The 27,902-nt window shown below is 42.1% G+C and overlaps 1 protein-coding gene across 2 annotated transcripts in view; it reads right to left on the bottom strand.

Annotated features, from left to right (window-relative positions):
* Positions 1-17,498, bottom strand: part of LOC124001940 (gamma-aminobutyric acid receptor subunit rho-1-like) — a 30,179-nt gene extending 12,681 nt beyond the window's left edge. For both annotated transcript variants that reach the window (XM_046309109.1, XM_046309108.1), the window contains exons 1-5: positions 17,183-17,498; positions 12,554-12,610; positions 12,081-12,187; positions 3,367-3,434; positions 2,287-2,510 (exon numbers count right to left, since the gene is read on the bottom strand). In XM_046309109.1, coding sequence (XP_046165065.1) covers positions 2,287-2,510; positions 3,367-3,434; positions 12,081-12,187; positions 12,554-12,610; positions 17,183-17,298 — 572 coding nt within the window. In that variant the 5' untranslated portion in view covers positions 17,299-17,498. The remainder of the gene's footprint in view (positions 1-2,286; positions 2,511-3,366; positions 3,435-12,080; positions 12,188-12,553; positions 12,611-17,182) is intronic.
* Positions 17,499-27,902: the final 10,404 nt, after the last annotated feature.

Genomic DNA, 27,902 nt, shown 5'->3' with positions numbered 1-27,902 from the left:
TGCGTTTATTGGCGGCTTCACCGTCTGTGCCCTGTAACGGCAAAGTGCAGACCTCACCCTCCTCCAGGTGCGCTCACAACGTTCTGAGCGGAGGGAACGCTGGACTCGGCAAGCTGGGATGAGAACAGAGGAGGCTGGTAACCCAGACTAATAACCCGGTAGCAGACGAAGGAAGCGAATTGTGAGCGTATTCTGCCCAGGGAGCTGTTCTGCCCAAGACGCAGGGTTTCTGAAAGGCTGCCACCAATCGTCTGATTCTTGACCGTTAGACTGGGGATGAAACCCGGAAGAGAGACTGACGGACGCACCAATCAAACGACAGAACTCCCTCCAAAACTGTGACGTGAATTGCGGGCCTCTGTCTGAAACGGCGTCTAACGGGAGGCCATGAATTCTGAATACATTCTCAATAATGATTTGTGCCGTCTCCTTAGCGGAAGGAAGTTTAGCGAGGGAATGAAATGTGCCGCCTTAGAGAACCTATCGACAACCGTCAGAATCACAGTCTTCCCCGCAGACAAAGGCAGACCGGTAATGAAGTCTAAGGCAATGTGAGACCATGGTCGAGAAGGAATGGGGAGCGGTCTGAGACGACCGGCAGGAGGAGAGTTACCCGACTTACAGTCCGAACAAGCAGCCACGAAACGGCGCGTGTCACGCTCCTGAGTCGGCCACCAAAAGCGCTGGCGAATAGACGCAAGAGTGCCTCGAACACCGGGATGACCAGCTAACTTGGCAGAGTGAGCCCACTGAAGAACAGCCAGACGAGTGGAAACAGGAACGAAAAGGTCGGTTCCTTCTGTCATGCAGGTGAAAGAGGACCCAAAAGCGACTTAACAGAAACAGAGTTTATTTAAGTCCAAACAGGGAATAACAAAAATCCTCTAGTCTGTAGAGGGGAATAACTGGAGAAGCGGCCACAGACTGCAGGTCCGGGTAGGCGCAGGCCGTAGTTGATAGAGACACCTGCTCACACGCAGCATCTGATGAAGGCAAAAACACGACAGGACAGGGCGATACACAATCACAGCAAAAACACGACAGGACAGGGCGAAACGCAATCACAGCATGGTGAATACTAAACAAGGAACCGACGGGACAGGAACGGAACACAAAGGAATAAATAGGGACTCTAATCAGGGGAAAGGATCGGGAACAGGTGTGGGAAGACTAAATGATGATTAGGGGAATAGGAACAGCTGGGAGCAGGAACGGAACGATAGAGAGAAGAGAGAGCGAGAGAGTGAGAGGGGGAGGGGGAGAGAGAGGGATAGAAAGAGGGAAAGAACCCAATAAGACCAGCAGAGGGAAACGAACAGAATGGGGAGCACAGGGACAAGACATGATAATAAATGACAAACATGACAGTGGTACACTTTTTGTGATAACCAGGAAACTAGACTTAACGCTATCAAAGATCACACATTTAGTCCTGTCTGACAGATACTTTTCAAACCAGGCAAGAAGCCTGATCCAGGCCTATTTCAGTCAACCTCTGAATAAGAACGTGATGGTCATTGGTATTGAAGGACTTGGAAAGGTCTATAAATAAGGCAGTACAATGATTTTTATGATCCAAGCAGTTTAACACATCATCTAAAACAAGTGTAGCCGCTGAAACCGTGCTATGTCCAGGTCAAAAACCGGGTTTGTGCACATGAAGAACAGAGTGAGAAGTTAAAAAAGTTCTTAGGGGAAAGTTATTCAGAGATTCTAAAACTTTGGAAAGGCAAGAATTTGGAAATGGGACCGTAGTTATCTAAGTCAGAAGGATCTCCACCTTTATGTAAGGTGAGGACCTGCGCCGCTTTCCAGATCTTAGGGATAACGCCAGAAACAATAGTCAAGTAAAAAATAATGGTCAGTGGTTGTACAATTAGTGGTGCAGAGAGAGCTCCATTAAGAACACATGCTACAACATACCAATAGGATCTCGCTAGCTTGTGCTTGGCTTTTCCTACCTCCTTGCTTGTTCTGCACACAATGCGTTATTTGCACCCACTGTAAACGACACAGATTAACTTTCTTCGCGAAGTAAATATCAGAGCATGTTTTTATTTCTCATTATTTCAATTCACGAGAAAGAATGAACATGCAAAAATTGAACCTCTGCAATTCTTAAGCTTGGATGCCCCCTTTGGACGTGATGCAATTTGTGCACAACACAGGCAGTACAGCAGCTTTCATTGATTTCAAAGGAAGTATTTCCTCAATGGCTGATGGCTCCTGGCAATGCTGGATGCCCGATGGATATAGTGTAGCAGGGCCGTAACACTGTGGAGCTACCTCAGACTGTAAAGCACGTTGCCGTCAGGGTACACCCTCAGCATGACGTTGTCCGTGGTGGTGTCATGGATGAAGGACCTCTTGGAGTGGACGAAGAACATGTCAGGAACCCAGATCTTCTTGGCCAGCCTGCTGTCAAAGGTCATGCTCTGGTTATTGGTACTGGTGAAGGACAGGCGCTCGTCCTTCCAGTAGTGCCTCAGGTACAGGGTCATGGTGAAGTCCTGAAACAACACAGCAGGTTGGTGGGGGTGGTGGGAGTGGGGGTGTTGGTGATGGGAGTGATTATGCTGGGGGTGGTGGTGTTGGGAGTGGCGGTGGTGGCTGTGGTGGTGGTGGTGGTGGCGGTGGTGGCGGTGGCTGTGTTGGTGTGGGTGGGGGTGTTGGTGATGGGAGTGATTATGCTGGGGGTGGTGGTGTTGGGAGTGGCGGTGGTGGCTGTATTGGTGGTGTTGGTGGTGGAGGGAGTGGCTGTGGTGGCTGTGTTGGTGGCAGTAGTGGTGGTGGTGGTGGTGGTGGGAGTGGCGGTGGTGGCTGTGTTGGTGGCGGTGTTGGTAGCAGTAGTGGTGGTGGTGGTGGTGGTGGTGGTGGTGGTGGTGGTGGTGGTGGGAGTGGTGGTGGTGGGAGTGGTGGTGGTGGGAGTGGTGGTGGTGGGAGTGGTGGTAGTGGTGTTGGTGGTGTTGGTAGTGGTGGTGGTGGTGTTGGTGGTAGTGGTAGCGGTGGTGGGAGTGCTGTAGGACAATCACGCCTATTGATGAATATGCTATTTGGATGCAACATAGGTACTGTATGTGTTTGGAGGATTCTACATGTGAGGTACAGTATCTGAGTTGAGTATACTTCATCTTTTGTCATTACGTAATATTAATGAAAGGCTTCTCTGGTTGAAAGCATTTATCTAGATGGTGGAATACTTTTTCTAAAGTTTGGGGAAAAGATTTTGCCTGGTCAAGCAGACTGATGGCTGTGCTCACGTTTCTGTTTCACAAACAGAATGTGAGCTATCGCGTGATCAGTCTCGTTCCACCAGGTTAGGAAAGATTACCCTTCACTGTGTAAAGATACTGAAATCCCACTCACCATATCCACTTCAGAGATTGTGTCCAGACTTTCAACCTGAACATCTACCCCAACTGGAATAGGGGGTCCTGTAATTAAATAAAATTGCATTGCTAGAAATTTCAATGAGAGGTTAGATTTTCAGAATTAATTGACTATCCTGGACCTCTGTTCAAAAATAAAATGTAATTATAAGTGCAGTACCATTTATCCTTAATTTCCTTCATTGCTATAATGGATACTTTAATTTAATTAAATGCATTTTATTTAACCTTTATTTAACTAGGCAAGTCAGTTAAGAACAAATGATTATTTAGTGATGGCAAAAAAGGCAAAAGGCCTCCTGCGGGGATTTAAATATAGGACAAAACACACATCACGACAAGACAGACAACACAACACTACATAATGAGAGACCTAAGACAACAACATAGCAAGTCAGCAACACACGACAACACTCCATGGTAGCAACACATCATGGTATCAGCACAAAACAGGATACAAACATTATTGGGCACAGACTACAGCTCAAAGGGTAAGAAGGTCGAGACAACAGTACATCATGCAAAGCAGCCACAACTGTCATTAAGAGTGCCCATGATTGAGTGAATGAAGAGATTGAGATAAAACTGTCCAGTTTGAGTGTTTGTTGCAGCTCGTTCCAGTTGCTAGCTGCAGCGAAATGAAAAGACGAGCGACCCAGGGATGTGTGTGCTTTGGGGACCTTTAACAGAATGTGACTGGCAGAACGGATGTTGTACTTGGAGGATGAGGGCTGCAGTAGATATCTCAGATAGGTGGGAGTGAGGCCTAAGAGGCTTTATAAATTAGCATCAACCAGTGGATCTTGCGACAGGTATACAGAGATGAACAGTTTACAGAGCCAGAAAGTAGAGCAGTGATAAATAGAGTGCAGTGAATCAGTGATGGTGGGGGTGGAATGCTCTACTTTCTGGCTACCCGGATAAAGCACTAAATAAACTTCAGTTAGTGCTAAACACGGCTGCTAGAATTTTGACGTACACTACGGTCACAAGACGCAGGCCTCCTAACTGTCCCTAGAATTTCTAAGCCAACAGCTGGAGGCAGGGCTTTCTCCTATAGAGCTCAATTTTTATGGAATGGTCTGCCTACCCATGTGAGAGAGGCAGACTCGGTCTCAACCTTTAAGTCTTTACTGAAGACTAATCTCTTCAGTGGGTCATATGATTGAGTATAGTCTGGCCCAGGAGTGTGAAGGTGAACGGAAAGGCACTGGAGCAAAGAACCGCCCTTGTTGTCTCAGGCTGGCCTGTTCCCCTCTCTCCACTGGGATTATCTGCCTCTAAACCTATTACAGGGCCTGAGTAACTGGCTTACTGGTGCTCTTCCATGCCGTCCCTTGGAGTGGTGCGTCACTTGAGTGGGTTGAGTCACTGACATGATCTTCCTGTCTGGGTTGGCGCACCCTTGGGTTGTGCTGTGGCAGAGATCTTTGTGGGCTATACTCGGCCTTGTCTCAGGATGGTAAATTGGTGGTTGAAGATATCCCTCTAGTGTTGTGAAGGCTGTGCTTTGGCAATGTGGGTGTGGTTATATCCTGCCTGTGTGTCCCTGTCCGGGGGTAACATCCTGACCTGTTCCCTGGACGTGCTACCTGTCCCAGACCTGCTGTTTTCAACTCTCTAGAGACAGCGGGAGTGGTAGAGATACTCTGAATGATCGGCTATGAAAAGCTAACTGACATTTACTCCTGAGGTGCTGACCGGTTGCACACTCGACAACCACTGATTATTATTATTTGACCCTGCTGGTCATCTATGAGCATTTGAACATCTTGGCCATGTTCTGTTATAGTCTCCACCCGGCCACCCCTATTAGCCTGGTTCCTCTCCAGATTTCTTCCTAGGTTCTGGCCTTTCTAGGGAGTTTTTCCTAGTCACCGTGCTTCTACATCTGCATTGCTTGCTGTTTGGGGTTTTAGGCTGGGTTTCTGTACAGCACTTTGAGATATCAGCTGATGTAAGAAGGGCTTTAAAAATAAATGTGATTTGTCCTATAAGGAGCATTGTAGGTAAATCTGATGGCCGAATGGTAAAGAACATCTAGCCGCTCAAGAGCAACCACACCTGGCAATCTATAAATTATGTCTCCGTAATCTAACATGGGTAGGATGGTCGTCTGAATCAGGGTTAGTTTGGCAGTTGGGGTGAAAGAGGAGCGATTACGAAAGAGGAAACCAAGTCTAGATTTAACTTTAGCCTGCAGCTTTGATATGTGCTGAGAGAAGGACAGCGTACCATCTAGCCATACTCCGAAGTACTTGTATGAGGTGACTACCTCAAGCTCTAAGCCCTCAGAGGTAGTAATCACACCTGTGGGAGAGGGGCATTCTTCTTAACAAACCACATGACCTTTGTTTTGGAGGTGTTCAGAACAAGATTAAGCGTAGAGAAAACTTGTTGGACACTAAGAAAGCTTTGTTGTAGAGCATTTAACACAAAATACAGGGAGGGGCCAGCTGAGTATAAGACTATATCATCTGCATATAAATGGACCACCACTCCCACCACCACCCCCACCACCACCACTCCCACCACCACTTTGCGCTGTGGACCTTGAACAGAATGTTACTGGCAGAACGGGTATTGTATGTGGAGGATGAGGGCTGCAGTAGATATCTCTGATAGGGGGGAGTGAAGTCTAAGAGGGTTTTACATACAAGCATCAACCAGTGGGTCTTGCGACAGGTATACAGAGATGACCAGTTTACAGAGGAGTATAGAGTGCAGTGATGTGTCCTATAAGGAGCATTGAAGGCAAATCTGATGGCTGAATGGTAAAGAACATCTAGTCGCTCGAGAGCAACCTTACCTGCCAATCTATAAATGATGTCTCCGTAATCTAGCATTGGTAGGATGGTCATCTGAATTAGGGTTAGTTTGGCAGCTAGGGTGAAAGAGGAGCGATTACGAAAGAGGAAACCAAGTCTAGATTTAACTTTGGCCTGCAGCTTTGATATGTGCTGAGAGAAGGACAGCGTACCATCTAGCCATACTCCGAAGTACTTGTATGAGGTGACGACCTCAAGCTCTAAGCCCTCGGAGGTAGTAATCACACCTGTGGGGAGAGGGGCATTCTTCTTACCAAACCACATGACCTTTGTTTTGGAGGTGTTCAGAACAAGGTTAAGGGTAGAGAAAGCTTGTTGGACACTAAGAAAGCTTTGTTGTAGAGCATTTAACACAAAATCCGGGGAGGGGCCAGCTGAGTATAAGACTGTATCATCTGCATATAAATGGATGCGAGAGCTTCCTACTGCCTGAGCTATGTTGCTTATGTAAAGTGTGAAGAGCGTGAGGCCTAAGATTGAGCCTTGGGGTACTCCCAATGACTGCTATGCTAACACAGACTGGAATATGTTCCGGGATTCTTCCGATGGCATTGAGGAGTACACCAAATCAGTCACTGGCTTTATCAATAAGTGCATTGAGGATGTCATCCCCACAGTGACTATACATACATACCCCAACCAGAAGCCATGGATTATAGGCAACATTCGCACTGATCTTACGGGTAGAGCTGCCGCTTTCAAGGAGCGGGACTCTAACCAGGAAGCTGATAATAAATCCCGCTATGCCCTCCGATGAACCATCAAAACAGGCAAAGCGTCAATACAGGACTAAGGTTAAATCATACTACACCGGCTCCGACGCTCGCCGGCTGTGGCAGGGCTTGCAAACTATTAGACTACAAAGGGAAGCACTACTTCTCCCTGTCTGAGTCTGTAATACCAACAGGTTTCAAGCAGAGCACCATAGTCCCTGTGCCCAAAAACATTAAAGTAACCTCCCTAAATGACTACTGACCCGTAGCACTCACGTCTGTAGCCATGAAATGCTTTGAAAGGCTGGTCATGGCTCACATAAACACCATTATCCCAAAACCCTGGACACACTCCAATTTGCATACCGCACCAACAGATCTACAGATGATGCAATCTATATTGCACTTCACACTGCCCTTTCCCACCTGGACAAAAGGAACACCTATATAAGAATGCTATTCATTGACCACAGCTCAGCGTTCAACACCATAGTGCCCTCACAGCTCATCACTAAGCTATGGACCCTGGGACTAAACACCCCCCCTCTGCAACTGGATCCTTGACTTCCTGACTGACCGCCCCCAGGTGGTAAGGGTAGGAAACAACACATCCGCCACGCTGATCCTCAACACAGGGTCCCCTCAGGGGTGCGTGCTCAGTCCCCTCCTGTACTCCCTGTTCACTCATGACTGCACAGCCAGGCACGACTCCAACACCATCATTAAGTTTGCTGATCACCGACAACAACGAGACAGCCTATAGGGAGGAGGTCAGAGAACTGACTGTGTGGTGCAAGGACAACAACCTCTCCCTCAATGTGATCAAGGCAAAGCAGATGATTGTGGACTACAGGAAAAGGAGGACTGAGCACGCCCCCATTCTCATTGACAGGGCTGTAATAGAGCAGGTTGAGAGCTTCAAGTTCCTTGGCTTCCACATCACCAAGACACTAACATGGTCCAAGCACACCAAGACAGTCATGAAGAGGGCACGACAAAACCTATTCCCCCTCAGGAGACGGAAAAGATTTGGCAATATTTTACAGTTGCAATCCTGACGGGTTGCATCACTGCCTGATATGGCAACTGCTCGTTCTCCGACCCCAAGGCACTACAGAAGGTAGTGCGTACGGCCCAGTAAATCACTGGGGCCAAGCTTCCTGCCATCCAGGACCTCTATACCAGGCGGTGTCAGCCATCCTAGTCATGGACTGTTCTCTCTGCTACCGCACGGCAAGCGGAGCTCCAAGTCAAGATCCAAGAAGCTTCTATACAGCTTCTACCCCCAAGCCATATGACTACCCAGAGTATTTGCATTGCCCCCCTTCCCCCACGCTGCTGCTACTCTCTGATATTATCTATGCACAGCCACTTTAATAACTCTACCTACATGTGCATAATTACCTCAATTACCTCGACACCGGTGCCCCCCACACATTGACACATTGACTCTGTACCGGTACCCCCTGTATATAGCCCCGCTATTGTTATTTACTGCTGGTCTTTAATTATTTGTTATTCTTTTCTCTTACCATTTTAGGGATCTATGGAGTGCTTGGACCATGTTAGTTTGTTGGTGATGTGGACACCAAGGAACTTTAAACTGCATGGTTGGTTAAGGGCTTGCAAGTAAGCATTTCACTGTAAGGTTCGGAGCATGTGACAAATAACATTTGATTTGATTTGGTGACAGGCAGTGGCTAAGACAGCAGATTTTCTGAGTTGATACACTGCACTCTTTGAGAGAGGTAATTATCAAACCAGGCCAAAGACCCCTTAGAGACACCAATACTCCTTAGCCGGCCCACAAGAATGGAATGGTCTACCGCATCAAAAGCATTGGCCAAGTGCTTCAATAACCATTGATTCTATCACAAATAACGTCATGTATTGTGACTATACTATGTGTAATACAATATACAGTAGTTTCATTCAGTCAGTGTAAGCCTAATGCAAAAAATACACCACAATAAATTCAGCGCTGCATTGTCAGCCAATAAACTGGATTTGCTTGTGCCATGACGGGCTGGATTGTATTTTTTTTAAACTATTTTAACCTTCACTCTCCATCATCCGCCTTAGTACAGGAACACAATTAGGTCACAATGGATCACAGTTGTTGCAGCCGCACACATCTGGATGCCTTTCCAATCTCTCTTTCCTAGATCTATTTTCTTTCTTAATAGGATACATTTTAAAGGAGGCCCAGAGGGGTCATTCATAGTGTGATGTTTTTTAGACTCAGATTGCATTTACAGCTGTTTATTTTTATGTATTCATAAAACAAGACATATTTGGCCCTTGTCCTAGTTAATGAATATCACATGCATTCTACAGCAATGCACATTTTGTTTGATCCATGTGCTTGTGTGGGTGCTCTGAAACACATTTTGTCATTTGGCCTTGAATATTATTGTATCTCCATGTTTGAACTAAGAAGGTCATCCTAAAGGTATTATGGATTGCCAACATGTAAATAACTCAAAAAGTACATTTAACCTTAACATGAGACCACTGGGCACACATTAGTTGAATCAACGTTGTTTCAATGTAATTTGTTAACGTATTGTGATGTGGAATCAACATGGAAAATACATTGGATTGCAGAAAAGCAATCAACCAGTACTGATTTCATCTCATTTCAATCAGCATTGTAAACATTGAAATTAGGGTAGAACTTGTACTTAAATACATTGACTTAACCGGACTGACAGGTTGTTACATCAATCTAATTTCAACATAATCATCATGCATACGTAGAAACATTAAAAAACATATTTTTTATCCTGTATTTAATATACTGTATATTTAAACTATTTTGAATTTCATATTTGATTAGACATATTGTATGTTATTTAACCGTGTTTCAATGATGATAGTAAAATGGTATGTCATGCCATCAACCTAAATAAAGACGTAAATTGAAATAAAATGTCAAACCACAGTCCAACGCTTCCTGCCTGAACAATGACAATTCAATATCCAGTTAGACTACAAAATAATTATTAATGTTGTTGGATTCACACCTCCATATCAAACACAAATCAAATTAAACTTTATATGCACTTCAAATGAAGTTTGATTTGATTTAGTCCTATTCTTCAACTTAGATTTTTGGTTGAGATGGAGACATGAATCCAACATATTAATGACTTGTAGACGAAATGTGAAATCAGCCAACCATCCTTCACATACAAGACAATATCCTAAGGTAAACATTTTCTATTTATATTATGAATTCATCCTATTTATAGGGCTAATGGTAACTAGGATCCAATCAACCATGGATGAATGATAATATACAGTACCTAACTACACGTTGAAATGATGGTGTCCTCTGTTGGGCAAATCAGATTTCAATGTAGCCTACATAAACCCAACCTCACTCCAAATCTCCTTTCACATACAGCTTGTGAAGTAAGAAAAGTTAGAAGAGTTACTTTCAACTATTCAATGTGATTCACGCGAATGAGTATGGAAGCTGATGTATCTAGTGTGTTGACGAGATAGCTTGGCAGAAATGTTCACAGCTTACTTCCAAAGCCAAGCAGGGTATGTAGAGGTAGGTATCTGGAATGTGATTTGTTCTCACAGAAGTGCATTACCACTCATATACCAGTAGGAGTCACTGTTCAGGCAGTAATTTTGGCTTCATATTTTATTTCAAAGGGGGGATACCTAGTCAGTTGTACAACTGAATGCATTCAACTGAAATGTGTCTTCCGTGTCTCCGGGCGCCGAGGGAACAGTGGGTTAATTGCCTTGCCCGGGGGCAGAAAAACAGATTTTTACCTTGTCAGCTCGGAGATGCGATTCAGCATATCTACCTCTTTATTTAGGTTGATGGCATTACGTTGAAACAATTACGTTGATTCAAACATTATATTACTATCAACATTGAAACAAGGTAAAATCAACTATGTCTAATCAAATATAAAATGTTACATAAGTTCAACCCCGCAATATACATAGAGTATACCCCCCATGAAAAACCCAGCAGCGTTGCAGTTCTTGACACAAACTGGTGCATCTGGCAACTACTACCATACCCTGTTTGAAGGCACTTATATTTTGTGTCTCGCCCATTCACCCTCTGAATGGCATACATACACAATCCATGTCTCAACTGTCTCAAGGCTTTAAAATGATTCTTTAACTGTCTCCTCCCCTTCATCTACACTGATTGAAATGGATTTAACAATTGACGTCAATAAGGGATCATAGCTTTCACCTGGATTCAACTGGTCAGTCTATGTCATGGAAAGAGCATGTTTTGTATAATCAGTGTATATTGAATATAGGATGAAAAGATTTTGAACGTTTCCATGTGAAATTTCAACAAATGCATAGATCCAATTATTATGTTGAAATTACAGAAGATTGATCTAAATCAATGTATTTAAATTTAAGTTTTACCCTAATTTCAATGTTTAAAACGCTGGTTGAAATGAAAACAGTACTGGTTGATTACTTTTAAAAATCCAATGTATTTTTTACACTGGTTCCACATCAAAATATGTTGACAAATTATGTTGAAACAACTTTGATTCAACCAGTGTGTGCCAGGTGGGATATGTCCCGTAATCCCACAACAGTAAATCCCCTGTACGATGACCATGAAACCACAAACACTCTGTCAACATCCGTGTTAAAAGAAAGAGTTCAAATATAGGATCTTCATTTGAGACAGTTTGCTACAGCAGGAAAATAGTCCTGCAGCAACAGGAAATGTGAATTATTATGTGGATTATAATGAATGGACATTTTTTGTAGGGGTTCATGAAAATTCTTAGCAACAAAAGAGTGAGGGTTAGGGTTAAGGGTTAGGGTCAAATTAAGATCCAACATCTGTACTAGCATGACAATATACAGCTTGCCATGTTATTGGTGTCATTAGGGCTTCTAGAGGGCTGAGCTGATAAGACCATTGGATAGATGGTTTAAAGGAAAAAAGGAGTTTGTGTTGGTGCTCTAAGCAACATCAAAACAGCAAACACAACTAAAGGGAGTCAAAAAACCATTTGTGCATTACCATCAAAGTCATTCGTGTTGATGCAGGGTAGGTACAAAGCTTATGTGGAGCATGTTTTTCACCTGATGATTTTAATAGGTAGAAATATATACATTATATGACTCCTGTAAAGTCTTACCTCCAAATGCTGGTCTCATGGTAAAGTCATGGTCATCTATTCTTAAGAGCTGCTCAGATTTTGTCATGGGAGATTTTGTCATGTCTGGACCTCGTTTTAGGATTGGGCTGTAGTGAGGAAAAGAGGTTGTCTTTTTAGGGTTAGGCTGTAAGTTGAGGATCTCTTTTTTTCAATGGGCAAAGACATGTTGCACACTGTCAAGTACGGTAGCATTTTACAATATCAGCTTTGATATACGCTTGTAACGCCAGGGTAGTGGGTTCAATTCCCGGGACCACCCATACGTAGAATGTATGCACACATGACTGTAAGTCGCTTTGGATAAAAGCGTCTGCTAAATGGCATATATTATTATTATTATATTATATATATTTACAATATCAAATGTATTGATAAAACCTTTCCTGTCATGCTTCAAGTTGGCAAACCACTTTTGCAGATCAGTGTTTTGTACAATGACATTGAACTCTAACCTTGCGGTCTTGCTGTGAGCTCCTCCATCATCCATTCTTGATGTTTCTCTCCTGGATCTGTTGATGAAAAATATTTGAACACATCAATCAACAGCTAGTAAACTATACATATCTATATACACATCAATTACACAATACATAGCTATATACAGTACACATTATTACACTATACATCAAAAGAAAACATAAAACACGAAGAGAAAAACACAATCATATGAAAAAACAAACACATTATTTAATAAAAAGGCCCTGTAACGTTGTAAATTGTTTTTAGGAAAGGAATAGTGACATTAACCTGGGCATAATGAAAAGATCACAAAATGATTTCAAACAGCTTCTGGTCAAAATGGCAAGATGAACTCCAGTATAGGTAATAGATATACAATAAATGACACAGGAGTGGCTCAGTTGGTAGCGCATGGCACTTGCAATGCCAGAGTTGATGGTTCAAATCCCACAAGGGGCCAGTATGAATTCAAATGCATGCACTCACAACTGTACATTGCTCTGCAAAACAGCATCGACATAAGTATAAAGTAACCTTGTAATGATAGCCTTTAATCAAACTGAGACCATTGTCAGGCTGAAATACAAAGCAAGTTTTGTGCAGTTTAGCAACAACAACAAATAAATAATTAAAAGAAGCAACAACCACTGTAAGACAGTAGAAATTGTTATTATCATTATCATGTTTTTTTTTATAAAGCAGAAATGTGTCTTTTACTCCCAACTTGACTCAAGGAGCCAAATCAGGCTGATTCGTTGCCATTTTCATTCCCAAAAACACAAGAAGGACATGAGGGCATTCAGAAAAACACTATTTCAAGAGAACGTCTCTTGTCAACGCTCAAAGGGATCCTACATCTGAACGCTTGTCGCTTTTATAGCGTTATCCAGGTCACGGCAGAAACATAAAAAATAATTTAAAAAATAGATTTTCCCCTAAAACCCTCAACTGGATTAATGGGTGGCCTGCGGGCGAGTGCATGATGTGACAGTGCACCACAGGCGTGCATGGAGAGAGGAGAACAGCAGACAGCAATATTATCTACCGTGACAATCAGACAGAGAGCAAGAGAGAGCGCTGCTGGGCGCTAACCGGTGTGGGCTGATGGGTAATGGGTGATATTCCTCTCTGTCCTCCCCAGCAGCTGGTTGATAATCCGCTTGGCACAAATGTCTCTCCAATCCCCTCCAAGGGCCAGAGTCTAGAAAAGTCTGTCTGTGTGTGTGTGTGTGTGTGTGTGTGTGTGTGTGTGTGTGTGTGTGTGTGTGTGTGTGTGTGTGTGTGTGTGTCTATCTGCAGAACACTGCCTTGGGGCTTCCTATAGCTTTGCTGTTGCTATACAGTTGTCTGCCTTTTCTGGCCTAACAGAGTCAACAACAGGGTCATTAATCAACTCCTGTTAAGTGCACATAACAAGGAAGAGCTCAGTTGAAAGTGCATCGCAGTTCACTGGTGCCAATTTAAACTCAATTATTTTTTTAAATTGCTCTGTCCGGATATCGGTTTGCTCCAGTTCCGTGACTGGATTCACAGCAGTCCAGTCATAACCAAACGTTGCGTTTCTCAGAAGCTGATTGTACTACTGACTGTTGTTGTTATTTTCATGCCATTCAAGAGGACAGAGAATGCTTTTCATATGCACTTTAGAGAAACAACTGTGGGGTGAGAAGTCGGGTTTAGTTTTCCATCAGTGTCTTGTTAAGCTAAGACTGTCTGATACTGCTTTGATGTACTGTGTTCTCCTGTTGTTTTTTGAAGAGAGAAAATAAACACATGTTCAAGTCCGTGGCCCTATATGTTTATGGGCCTGTTTCAAGTTGTATCGCTAACATTTTGGTTTCACTCACAGCAATATACTGTGTTCCAATGTTATAAAATGTGTGGCATCTGTTCATGACCGTAACATTTCCAATCTACATGAGAGAAAAAGTAGTGATCTACAACAATATGTGTAACTTTGAAATAAAGGACTTTTAATTTTCCTTGAAAATATAATTGTGATTGAATATCTTAACACAATATTCTATTTTTATTACGTTTTTTTGTTAAAGGAAAACCCACCTCAGTCTTCTCAAAACCTAACCCATTGGATAGAGGTTTATTTTTCATCAACACAATGCAACAAATGTTAATGCCAAAGACACACCAGAATGGTGTTCCAAGAGGTGTTGAGTGTTCAAGTCTCAGTCCAGACTTACATTTGATTGAAAATCAGAGACAATGATTAATTCTATTGGTGTCCATTAATGACTCCCAAACAAATTCAATGAGCGTAAGCAATTTTGACAAAAAACGATGGATATACAGCACATGTATGTTGCCCTAAGAGTTGTGCAAAGTTGGTAGAATCTTATTCGGAATTATTCACAGCTATAATGGCTACCAAAGGTGCTTCCACCAAATATTAACTCAGGTTTGAAGACATATGCAATCATTCAAGACCTCATTGTTTTTTTTATTTTTAAAATGTTCTATAATTTTTCTTTCACTTTGAACATCTGGAGTAGGTTGTGTAGATTGGTAGAGGAACATCCTGTTTGAATTCCTTTTTAGAATACATTTTAAGACTGTGCAGGGGGTGTGTAGACTTTCGCTAGCGATTGTAAGAATAGATCAAAGAGCCATGATCACATGAGAGTGACATTGTGTCTAATGGAGACATGGTTTGTGGGATTAGGAAATGAAAGGGCCTTTGGAATGCACTAAGTGGGTATAAATCACTCAAAGCAGATCGTAGTCCAAAGGCACCCTGCAGTTTGGATGGGAAAAATCATTATCATCTTCACTAGAGATTAACAGGTGCACCGTTCTGTTTTTAGCATTGTACTGTAGGACTCGAGAGCTCTTACATTTGAGGAATATTTCATATTTTGCAGGTTATTATTGTTGTGTATAATAACGTGCATTTTAATGTGTAGGCCTATATGAATGTGTAGTTTGATGTATTTATTGTATGTGTACTGTGGTGCTATAGAGGGCTCATTTGAAAAAGAGACCTTGGTCTCAGCATTGACTCCCTGACAAAATAAAGGTTATCTATCTTAAATTTTTAATGAATCCGTAGGCAATATGGCCAGACAACATGTTATGGTATTTGCGATTAATTATATCTCGACTAGAAAATGTACTGTCCTAAAGATTTAACATTGAGACAACATCGTCGGTCTTATGGATCGTACTCTTTAAAAAATTTCATTCACCTAAAATGACTTACCCAAATCTAACTGCCTGTAGCTCAGGATCTGAAGCATATTATTAATACCATTTGAGAGGAAACACTTTGAAACTTGTGGAAATTTTTAATTAATGTAGGAGAATATAACACATCTGGTAAAAGATAACAAAGAAAAAAACATGCGCTTGTAGTTTCATCTTTGAAATGCAAGAAAAAGGCCATAATGTATTATTGCAGTTTAGGCGCAATTTAGATCTTGGCCACTAGGTGGAAGCAGTGGGTGTGCAAAGGTTCAGATTGATACAGTGAAGCATGGCAATACTGGACAGTATTTTGTATGAAGTCTGCCCAAATGTGTCGAATTGGTCAATTTATACATTTTCAAGTACATAACTATAGAGAACATACAAAAAGTCTACACATTCCCAGGAATGTCATACATGATGGATCATTAGCTTATACACAAACTATCACACATCTAGATGGCCGGGCGGCGTGGGTGTGGAGCCAGAGACAGCAGCGGTTCAAACTGGAGAACCCAGTTCCTACATTTGAATATAAAAATAGATTTTTATCAAACAAAACTATGCTACATTTTATCTCTGGGACCCTCAGGATGACAAATCAGAGCAAGATTACTGAATGTAGTACATTATTTACCTTCAGAGGTGAATGTATCAAACCAAATTGCCGTGATAAAAGTGTTTTGTTGTTGTGCAATCTCCTCAAAAAATAGCATGGTATTTTTCCACTGTAATTGCTACTGTAAATTGGACCGTGCAGTTAAATTAAAAATAATTTAAGCTTTCTGCCCATATAAAGTTTGCTGCTATTTACAACTGTCATATTAATCACATTAGCACAACCGTCCCGGTATAGAGACATTGATCCTGTAGAGGTTAAAATCAACCATTGTAGTAGATTTGCCATTAATCTGTAACATACTGTATGTAATATACGGTATGCCTCATTGCCACTTAATCTATCAGTTCCACATAATTGGTTATATATGTTGTTAACTGTATGCATTCAAAGTATTGGTTGACCCTAGCCTGGTCCCAGGTCTGTTTGTGCGGTCTTGCCACCTCCTGTGGTTGCTGACATGTCAAAAACAGATAGGACCAGGCTAGGTTGAGGTAGGGCTCCATAAATATGTATCATAAACTGATCAGAATGATATTCATTCCATCCAATAGCGCCACATCCAGTCCAGCCACCCATGGAGCAACAGCCACAACATCCAACAATAGAACATCCCCTTTCTGAATAAGTCTGAAATCACCTGGTGGGGGAGCAGAACAGGTGAGGACAACAGAACATTACCATCACCAATACAGATTCACATTTTAACCCATGTCTAGATATAAAATGTCAATCAAAGGATAAATTCAATGCCATACATCCAGTCTATGTTCTGTATAGATCCTAGGATGGAATTTGCATTTACCTGCTCTGTTTGTAGGTCTCCAGCTTGTCACCTCTTTGATGAGCTGATCTCCCAGAAACCCCCATGAGGCAGACACAGAACAGCACCAACACAGTATCCACCTGCATGGTGCACATACCCCAGTAGACCACTCAAACTCCAGTCAAATTCCACACCCTACCAGGGCTAAAACCTCTCTTCGTGGGTCCTGGGACATTGTCTTCAGCAGAACAGCATCGGGGCCGGGGAAGAAGCAGCAGCTCTGGCCTGACCAACAAACATCCCACGGTGCTTAATCTCCACAGTGGGCAAAAGCAATTTTGACTAAACCTATAAATCCCTGAGCATCAGATGGCACAGATTTGTTCCCTCCAGTGGCGGATGTGGCTCATTCGCTCTGCCCTGTTGCTCTACTCTGCTCTGTACCGCCCAGACCAATTCTCATAATGATGCAGCGTGATCGTTTGGGAGGTAAATGGTGGGAGATAGATACAGGATCTGGTTCACACAGTCAGACACAGAGTCCCTGGTGTGGAAGACTATGAAGTCCCTCAGCTGTGTGCCTATCAGTGCTATTTTGCTGAGACATCTTCAAGGGCTGCTAAAATACGGCTTCAGCCTGAGTTTCACAAACATAGATATGTGGGATTAGCCTACATACACAAAGAGATTGGTCACTATTAGATAGGATTAACCTATTTCAACAAATAGTAGCCTTGATAATATGAATGAATCATATAGAGAGTATACTAGCCTATGCTGATGTCATCCATTCTTTTATAAAGACCGCGTTCTTTCTGTGTTGTTGTTGATAATCAGCAGCACATCAATCCAGCCTTGTAAATAAAGTCATCTTGAATGTTTGAAAGATCATGAATTTGGGATAGTTCCATGGGAGGTCAATTTGAGCATTGGTGTAAGGCATCTTTTATGTTTTATATTTTGTTGTATTCTTGGCGACCTATTTGAAGAGAACGGCCAGCAATAGCAAAACAATCACACAGCTCATTACTCTGACTGATCCCAACATATGATGACTGCCTACTGTACAGTGGAAGCTGGTGGGAGGATCTATAGGAGGACGGGGTCATTGTTATGGCTGCAATAAAATTCATGGAACACAGTCAAAAATGTGGTTTCCATATGTTTGATGTGTATGATACTGTTGCATTTACTCTATTCCAGCCATTACAATGAGCCTGTCCTCCTATAGTTCATCCCACCAGCCCCCACTGCTACTGTAAATTATCAATATAACATTAGAATGTTATCTGAAGACTGAAAATAATCAGACCAATTTCAACAATTTTACTGAGTTATTGTTCATATATGGAAATCAGTCAATTTAAGTAAATTCATGAGGCCCTAATCTATGGATTTCACAAGGCTGGCAATACAGATATGCACCTGTTGGTCACAAACTGTAAAACAAAGATAGGCACTTGGATCAGAAAACCAGTCAATTTCTGATGTGATCACCATTTGCCTCATGCAGCATGACACATCTCCTTCGCATAGAGTTTATCAGGCTGTTGATTACGGCCCGTGGAATGTTGTCCCACTCCTCTTCAATGGCTGTGCAAAGTTGCTGGATATTGGAGGGAACTGAAACACGCTGTAGTACACGTTGATCCAGAGCATCCCAAACATGCTCAATTTCACCATATGTGCCCAAGAAAGGGAAATTAACTGAACTGAATGACTACCGATCAGTAGCACTCACTTCTGTCATCATGAAGCGCTTAGAGAGGCTAGGGAAAGACCATATTACTTCCTCACTCCCCTTTGTTCAGGGACCCATTATTCCATTTCTGTTAGTCACATGTCTGTGGAACTTGTTCAGTGCATGTCTCAGTTGGTGAATCTTGTTATGTTAATGAAAATATTTACACATGTTAGATTAATTAAAATAAATTAAGTTGACAGCGAGAGGACTTTCCTTTTTTTGCTGAGTTTATATCTATCAACCAATATGTCAGTGTTGAGTTCTCAACGTGGCCTCCAGCTTAAACATTACTAGTTGACATGAAACCTACTTACAGGGGGACCATCACTACATCTGTTCCTCTACTGAATACATTGCTATTGATTATTGCATTGTTGATTGCAAGTGAGTCATTTCACTGTACTTCTGCATGTGACATGAAAACTTGAAACTTCTAGCTAGACTAGACCACAACCACATGCATGTCTTAGTATGACTGGCCTCAAACTCATAGGTTAGACACAGCAGCTGTGGGAAGAGACTATGTGACCACTGACATGCACTTGCTGCACTTTCTATAAAGTATAGTGCCTTGCAAAAGCCCCTTGGCGTTTTTTCTAATTTGTTGCATTGCAACCTGTAATTTAAATGGATTTTTATTTGGATTTCATGTAATGGACATACACAACACAGTCCAAATTGGTGAAGGGAAAAAAAAAAACAACACTTGTTTCAAAGAATTCTGAAAAATAAAACATGGAAAAGTGGCGTGTGCATATTTATTCACCCCCTTTGCAATGAAGCCCCTAAATAAGATCTGGCACAACCAATTACCTTCAGAAGTCACATAATTAGTTAAATAAAGTCCACCTGTGTGCAATCTATGTGTCACATGATCTGTAGCTCAGTTGGTAGAGCATGGCGCTTGTAACGCCAGGGTAGTGGGTTCGATTCCCGGGACCACCCATACGTAGAATGTATGCACACATGACTGTAAGTCGCTTTGGATAAAAGCGTCTGCTAAATGGCATATATTATTATTATAAATATACACCTGTTCTGAAAGGCCCTAGAGTCTGCAACATCACTAAGCAAGGGGTACCACCATGAAGACCAAGGAGCTCTCCAAACAGGCCATGAACAAAGTTGTGGAGAAGTACAGATCAGTGTTGGGTTATAAAAAAATATCAGAAACTCTAACATCCCATAGAGCATCATTAAATCCATTGTAAAAAAATGGAAAGAATATGGCACTACAACAAACCTGCCAAAAGAGGGCCGCCCACCAAAACTCATAGACCAGGCAAGGAGGGCATTAATCAGAGAGGCAACAATGAGACCAAAGAAAAGCCCGAAGGAGCTGCAAAGCTCCACAGCGGAGATTGGAGTATCTGTCCATAGGAGCACTTTAAGCTGTACACTCCACAGAGCTGGGCTTTACAGAAGAGTGGCCAGAAAAACGCCATTGCTTAAAGAAAAAAATAAGCAAACACGTTTGGTGTTTGCCAAAAGGCATGTGGGAGACTCCCCAAACATATGGAAGAAGGTACTCTGGTCAGATGAGACTAAAATTTAGCATTTTGGACATCAAGGAAAATGGTATGTCTGGCACAAACCCAACACCTCTCATCACCCTGAGAATTCCATCCATTCCATTCCATGTTTTTCAACAGCAGGGACTGGGAAACTGGTCAGAATTGAAGGAATGATGGATGGCGCTAAATACAGGGACATTCTTGAGGGAAACCTGTTTCAGTCTTCCAGAGATGTGAGACTGGGATGGAGGTTCACCTTCCAGCAGGACAATGACCCTAAGCATACTGCTAAAGCAACATAAGTGGTTTAAGGGGAAACATTTACATTTCTTGGAATGGCCTAGTCAAAGCCCAGACCTCAATCCAATTGCAAATCTGTGTTATGATGAGGATTTCTGTACACCAGCGGAACCCATCCAACTTGAAGGAGCTGGAGCAGTTTTTCCTTGAAGAATGGGTAACAATCCCAGTGGCATGATGTGCCAAGGTTATAGAGACATACCCCAAGAGACTTGTAGCTGTAATTTCTGCAAAAGGTGGCTCTACAAAGTACTGACTTTTTTTTTTTGGGGGGGGGGGTGAATAGTTATGCACACTCAAGTTCTGTTTTCTTGTATTTCTTGTTTGTCTCACAAGAAAAAAATATTTTGCATCTTCAAAGTGGTAGGCATGTTGTGTAAATCAAATGATACATGATACATGGTCTTTCTCATGGACCTTCCTGGACAGTTTTTTTAGACAATGCTTGATTAAATTTCAGAGTACTCTATAGAATAACTTTATTTTAATTTGTGCGTGTATGTGTGTGCAATTGTGTGTGCACATGTGTACATGTGTGTTTGTGAGAACCTGGTTGTTCTAGTGTGGACACTATATAAAAGCTCAGGGCATTAAGGGACAGGTGTTCTGTACCTGTAGGACGATGAGATGATTCTGATTCTTAGACCACCTCACAAACAGATCTCAATTTATCCACATAGAGTTGAAAATTGGTGTCCCCCAAGGTTCCATTCTGGCTCCTGTAATTGCACCATTTATATAAATGATCTGATGCTAATAATATTTGTCATATCAGTTAAAAAAGGTATTAATGAGCCTGTTCACTTGCCAGGTCACTGGCCAGTAAGAGGCAGTGGTGCTGTTTACCTGCCAGGTTTCTGGCCAGTAGGAGGCGGTGTTGCTACAGGCAGCAGGGCTGTGAGAATGCAGAGAGAAGCTGCCCAGTAGGGGGCAGGATGACAGAGGAGCTAAACAGCTTTTTCTCAAGATCCGAGCACAATGACACTGAGATCTTATATAAGTCATTGAAACGTGTTAACCCTCACAAGGCTGTCAGCCCAGACGAAATCTCTACCCGTGCCTTCAGAGCATGTGCATAACAGCTGGCTGTTGTGAGTTCTGACATTTTTCATCTCTCCCTAGCTCAGGCCTCTATTCCCATCTGCTTCAAGATGTCAACTATCATCCCTGTGCCCAATAAAGGGAAATTTACTGAACTGAATGACGACCGGTAGCACTCACTTCTGTCATCATGAAGCACTTTGAGAGGCTAGTCAAAGTGTTATGCAGGTGAAGTGAGGACCCAAAAGCGACTTAACAGAAACAGAGTTTATTCAAGTCCAAAACAGAAAACGACAAATCCTGAATCCATAACAGAAATCCTCTAGTCTGTAGAGGGGAAGGACAGGAGAAGCGGCCACAGACTGCAGGTCGCTTCGGGTAGGCGCAGGCCGTAGCTGACAGAGACACCTGCTCACACGCAGCATCTGATGAAGGCAAAACACGACAGGACGGAACAAGAACACAGTACAGCAAACAAGGATCCGACAAGGACAGAAGCGGAAACAGAGGGAGAAATAGGGGACAGGTGTGAAAGAGTAAACGAGGTAGTTAGGAGAATGAGGAACAGCTGGGAGCAGGAATGGAACGATAGAGAGAGAGAGAGCGAGAGATAGAGAGAGGGAAAGAACCTAATAAGACCAGCAGGGGGAAACGAATAGAAGAGAAAGCACAGGGACAAGACATGACAATCTATGACAAAACATGACACAAAGACCATATCACCTCCTCCCTCCCTGACACAATTCGCCAACGACCTGTCAGATCCATGGATGACACAATCACCATTGCACTGCACACTACCCTTACCCACCTGGAAAAAAGGAATGTGAGGATTCTTAAAATCGACTACAGCTCGGCCTTCCATAGTGCCCTATGAGCTCATTACAAAGCTCACGGCCCAGGGTCTGAACTCTTCCCTATGCAACTGGGTCATGGACTTCCTGACAGGCTGCCCAGAGCTGATGAAGCTAGGCAACATGAACTCCTCAACACTGATCCTCATCATGGGGGGCCCACAAGGGTGGGCCCTTCTCATGGGAGAAGCCTTCTCAGTTTCTGATTTGAAATCGACACTGCTGTCTTCTGTAATGTTCAAACTTGTGTCCTTGTTACATTTGTTTTGTGTCAAGATGCCATTCAATATGGCTGAGAGCTCCTATACTCAGCATAAACAGAGGTTGTGTTTCATAAAGACCTAGGCATGCTGCATGGACAGGTTTTATACATTTCAAACAGGACATGTAAATACCCTCACGAATGCATGGAAGCAGATCTGAAGAGCACTGGATTTGACACTATCTTTTGTGAAGGGGCCTTTTTAGAACATTTGCTAAAAACCTGTATGCTAACCAGCCAGCATAGATGTTATCTGCATATGAGATAATATTGCATATTGATGCAGTCCTCTCCTGTATACCAAAGACTGCATGGCCTTACACAGTTCCAAATGCATCAAGTTGGCTGACGACACAACAATAGTAGGCCTGATCGCCAACAACAACGAGGCTGCCTACTTCTTCTCTGTAGGCTGTCTGACGGCGTGGTGCAAGGTAAACAACTTCTCCATCAATGTTAGCAAAACAAAGGAGCTGATTGTGGACCTCTGGAGGAACCAGGCTGGACTCGCCCCCATTCTCATCAATGGGGTTGCTGTGGAGACGGTGAATAACTTCAAATTCCTCGGCGTACACATCTCAGAGAAGCTGAAATGGTCTTACTACACATTGACAGATTTTTCATCTAGTCAGGTCAGGAATTCAAACCAGCAACCTTTCGATTACTGGCCCAATGCTCTTAACCGCTAGACCACCTGCCACCCCACTACTATTGTGAAAAATGTTAAATATATCCTGAAAAAATATATAAACGCAACATGTAAAGTGTTTGTCATGTTTCATGAGCTGAAATAAAACATCTCAGACATATTCCATACACACGAAAAGCTTATTTCTCTCAATGTTTTTGTATACATTTTTTTTAACATCCTTGTTAGTGAGCATCTCTCCTTTGCCAAAATAATCCATCCTTCTAACAGGTGTGGCATATCAAGAAGCTGATTAAACAGCATGATTATTATACAGGTGCGCCTCGCGATTGGGACAATAAACATCCGCTATAAAATGTGCAGTTTTGTCACACAGGGCTATGAATGCCTCTAACAAAGTTAACTACCAACACTGAAAGAAGGGAAAAAGGGCTACCTAAGTATGATTCTCAATCAGAGGCAACGATAGACAGCTGTCCCTGATTGAGAACCATATCCGTCCAAAAGATAGAAATAAAGAAACAGACAACAAAACATAGAATGCCCACCCACATCACACTCTGACCTAACCAAATAGAGAAATAAAACGACTCTAAGGTCAGGGCATGACAGGCCCACCCATGGTTGCATACCTCCCCAGTCATGTGCAATCCATAGCCTAATTTATTTATTTTAATTGACTGATTTCCTTCTATGAACTATAACTCAGTAAAACCTTTTAAATTGTTGCATGTTGCCATTATATTTTTTAGTCAGTATATAGTTTTATATTGAGAATTTTCAAGTTGCTGCGGCATCCTCAGCACCCCTACTTCCCGCTGCTATGGCAGAGGCTGTGTTTGTTTTGGTTCTTCAAAGCAGTTGTGTGCATCATACCATTAAACAATCAATTAATTGCAGTCATTCTTACACCATGAGATCAATTATCAGTTCTTAAACATGTATTGTTATGCTCTATGCTCAATATCTATTTTCCTGCGCGCAAATGATAGACAGTTGGTTGTCGGAGCACATCTCTGGTGCCGCTGAGTCGGAGGAGCGTGTATTACGCACTAGCATGTCAAACGATGATTAAAATGAACGAGTCACTCAAACGATGATTAAAATGAACGACTCACACAGAAAAACTAATCATGACAGTCGAGTCAGTAAACATAAAATAATGAATCGTTCGCGAAGTGCACATCACTATCAGACAGATAATGGAATTAACCCAGAAGACGATCTCCCACACAAACAAGGAAATATCACATGCCTTAACTGTGTCTTGGTATGTAACCTTAACAGTAAATCTCACCGTCGCTGGAACATCTGCATCAGATGGGATTCAACTCATGGCATGCAGGCTACTTTCTCTTTCGCTCTAGCGCTCTTCCTCTTCAACCATCCAGAAGCTGTCGGGTCATTCCTAGTTTGCGGTGCCGGAGGACTAGTTGTTCCAAATCAAAATGTATTTGTCACATACACATGGTTAGCAGATGTTAATGCGAGTGTAGCGAAATGCTTGTGCTTCTAGTTCTGACAATGCAGTAATAACCAACAAATAATCTAACCTAACAATTTCACAACAACTACCTTATACACACACGTGTAAAGGGATGAAGAGTATGTACATAAAGATATATGAATGAGTGATGGTACAGAACGGCATAGGCAAGATGCAGTAGATGGTATCGAGTACAGTATATACGTATGAAATTAGTAATTTAGGGTATGTAAACATTATATTAAGTGGCATTGTTTAAAGTGGCTAGTGATACATTTATTTCATCAATTTTTCCAATATTAAAGTGGCTAGAGTTGAGTCAGTACGTTGGCAGCAGCCACTCAATGTTAGTGGTGGCTGTTTAACAGTCCACGGTTTCTGGTTTGGGAATGTTTTAATAGTTGCTGTGGGTATGACATCGCCAATGCACTTGCTAATAAACTCGCTCACGAAATCAGCGTATTCATCAATGTTGTTTTTTGGTGGGTTTACTGCCTTGCTCAAATGCAGAGTGCCAGACATTTCCACCTTACCCGCTTGGTGATTCAAATCTTTTCTGGAGATGTTAGGTTCATATTCCCAAAGTAGCTTTAGCCTACTACAAATTACCATGTGCATCTCTCATTTAATCATTTAATAGGCTATTATTTCAAGTATTTTCCTCTATGCATCCGAAACGCAGCAGGGTTGTAATATACAGTAGAGTTGAACAGATGAACAGACAGTTGATATTTTGCATTGAAGTGTGTAGGCTACCACTGTAAGTTGGCCTACTATAAATGTACATTTTTGGGGTGGAGTAGACAGATGGTGCATATTTTTTAACAAATCAAAAACTGAAAATTGGGCGTGCAAAATTATTCAACCCCCTTAAGTTAATACTTTGTAGCGCCACCTTTTGCACATGGTGTGTTCAGGGTGATGAGCTGTGTTGCTTTTACGCCAAACATAACGTTTTGCATTGTTGCCAAAAAGTTCAATTTTGGTTTCATCTGACCAAAGCACCTTCTTCCACATGTTTGGTGTGTCTCCCAGGTGGCTTGTGGCAAACTTTAAACAACACTTTTTATGGATATCTTTAAGAAATGGCTTTCTTCTTGCCACTCTTCCATAAAGGCCAGATTTGTGCAATATACGACAGATTGTTGTCCTATGGACAGAGTCTCCCACCTCAGCTGTAGATCTCTGCAGTTCATCCAGAGTGATCATGGGCCTCTTGGCTGCATCTCTGATCAGTCTTCTCCTTGTATGAGCTGAAAGTTTAGAGGGACGGACAGGTCTTGGTAGATTTGCAGTGGTCTGATACTCCTTCCATTTCAATATTATCGCTTGCACAGTGCTCCTTGGGATGTTTAAAGCTTGGGAAATCTTTTTGTAACCAAATCCGGCTTTAAACTTCTTCACAACAGTATCTCGGACCTGCCTGGTGTGTTCCTTGTTCTTCATGATGCTCTCTGCGCTTTTAACGGACCTCTGACACTATCACAGTGCAGGTGCATTTATACGGAGACTTGATTACACACAGGTGGATTGTATTTATCATCATTAGTCATTTAGGTCAACATTGGATCATTCAGAGATCCTCACCGAACTTCTGGAGAGAGTTTGCTGCACTGATCAGTTTTTGATTTGTTAAAAAAGTTTGAAATATCCAATAAATGTCGTTCCACTTCATGATTGTGTCCCACTTGTTGTTGATTCTTCACAAATAAATACAGTTTTATATCTTTATGTTTGAAGCCTGAAATGTGGCAAAAGGTCGCAAAGTTCAAGGGGCCGAATACTTTCGCAAGGCACTGTATATTTTAAACCAAATACTTTTAGACTTTTACTCAAGTAGTATTTTACTGGGTGACTTTCACTTCTACTTGAGTCATTTTCTATTAAGGTATCTGTCACGACTTCCGTCGCAGTTGGTCTCTCTCCTTGTTCGGGCGGCGTTCAGCGGTCGACGTCACGGACCTTTTAGCCATCGCCGATCCACTTCTCATTTTCTATTGGTTTTATCTTGTCTTCCATCACACCTGGTTCCTATTCCATCCATTACATGTTGTGTATTTAACCCTTTGTTCCCCTCCATGTCCTTGTCCGTAATTGTTTCGTGTAGTGCTTGTGCACGGTATGCTGGTGATTACCGGGTTTTGTTTGACCCATTTCATGTATTGTTCTGTTGATGGTGGTTTATGTTTATTAAACGACACCGTTGTAAATCAGTTTTCACTCTCTAGTGCCTGACTTCTCTGCCGACAGTACGCACCTCATTACAGTATCTTTACTTTTACTCAAGTACAAAAATCGGGTTCTTTTTCCACCACTGAAAGGCTCTTAAACTGAACTGCATCTCTGTCTCTGACTGATCTTTAACTAAAGTCCCACAGTAGATGGGCATCACCATAAACCTCATCTGACCATGCTTTCTGGAAGAAATGTTTGGGGTGTGGTCATTTTGTTCTCAATGCTACATGTTGAGTTTGACCTATCAGTGAGTTTGTGACCATATTCAAGATGTTCATTATGTAAAATCACTGCAATGATGTCCTTTTGTTTTCAGTTGGTTTGTTTCGACAAGCTTTGCTGGTTTGAGATCCAGGCAGTTTATTTGGCAGCTCCTTCCATAAAGGTGTCTTCAAGTAATCATTTGCATTTAAAAAAAAGTTGCTTATGTAAATGTAGTGGTTAACTGTTTTTATTTTCTACCATCAGAAATACGGTATTGTTAGTCATTATTTTTGGTCCTCTCGTGATCTTGGTCATCTGTATCTTTATGAAAGCACTGTTGTATTTAATATTTTATTTCTGTGTATTTTATCTAGTGGAATAAACAGATTGAAGTAATTTTGGTGTACTCTTGTTAATGTGTGTTATTTCTCTCAAACAAGCTAACCTACTGTAATCCTCTAAGTTTTAAT

This window comes from Oncorhynchus gorbuscha, linkage group LG17 (genome assembly GCF_021184085.1).
Source record: "Oncorhynchus gorbuscha isolate QuinsamMale2020 ecotype Even-year linkage group LG17, OgorEven_v1.0, whole genome shotgun sequence".
NCBI classification, from domain to species: domain Eukaryota; kingdom Metazoa; phylum Chordata; class Actinopteri; order Salmoniformes; family Salmonidae; genus Oncorhynchus; species Oncorhynchus gorbuscha.
Note: the sequence above shows the minus strand (reverse complement) of the source record. Positions and strands in the feature narration are given on the sequence as shown.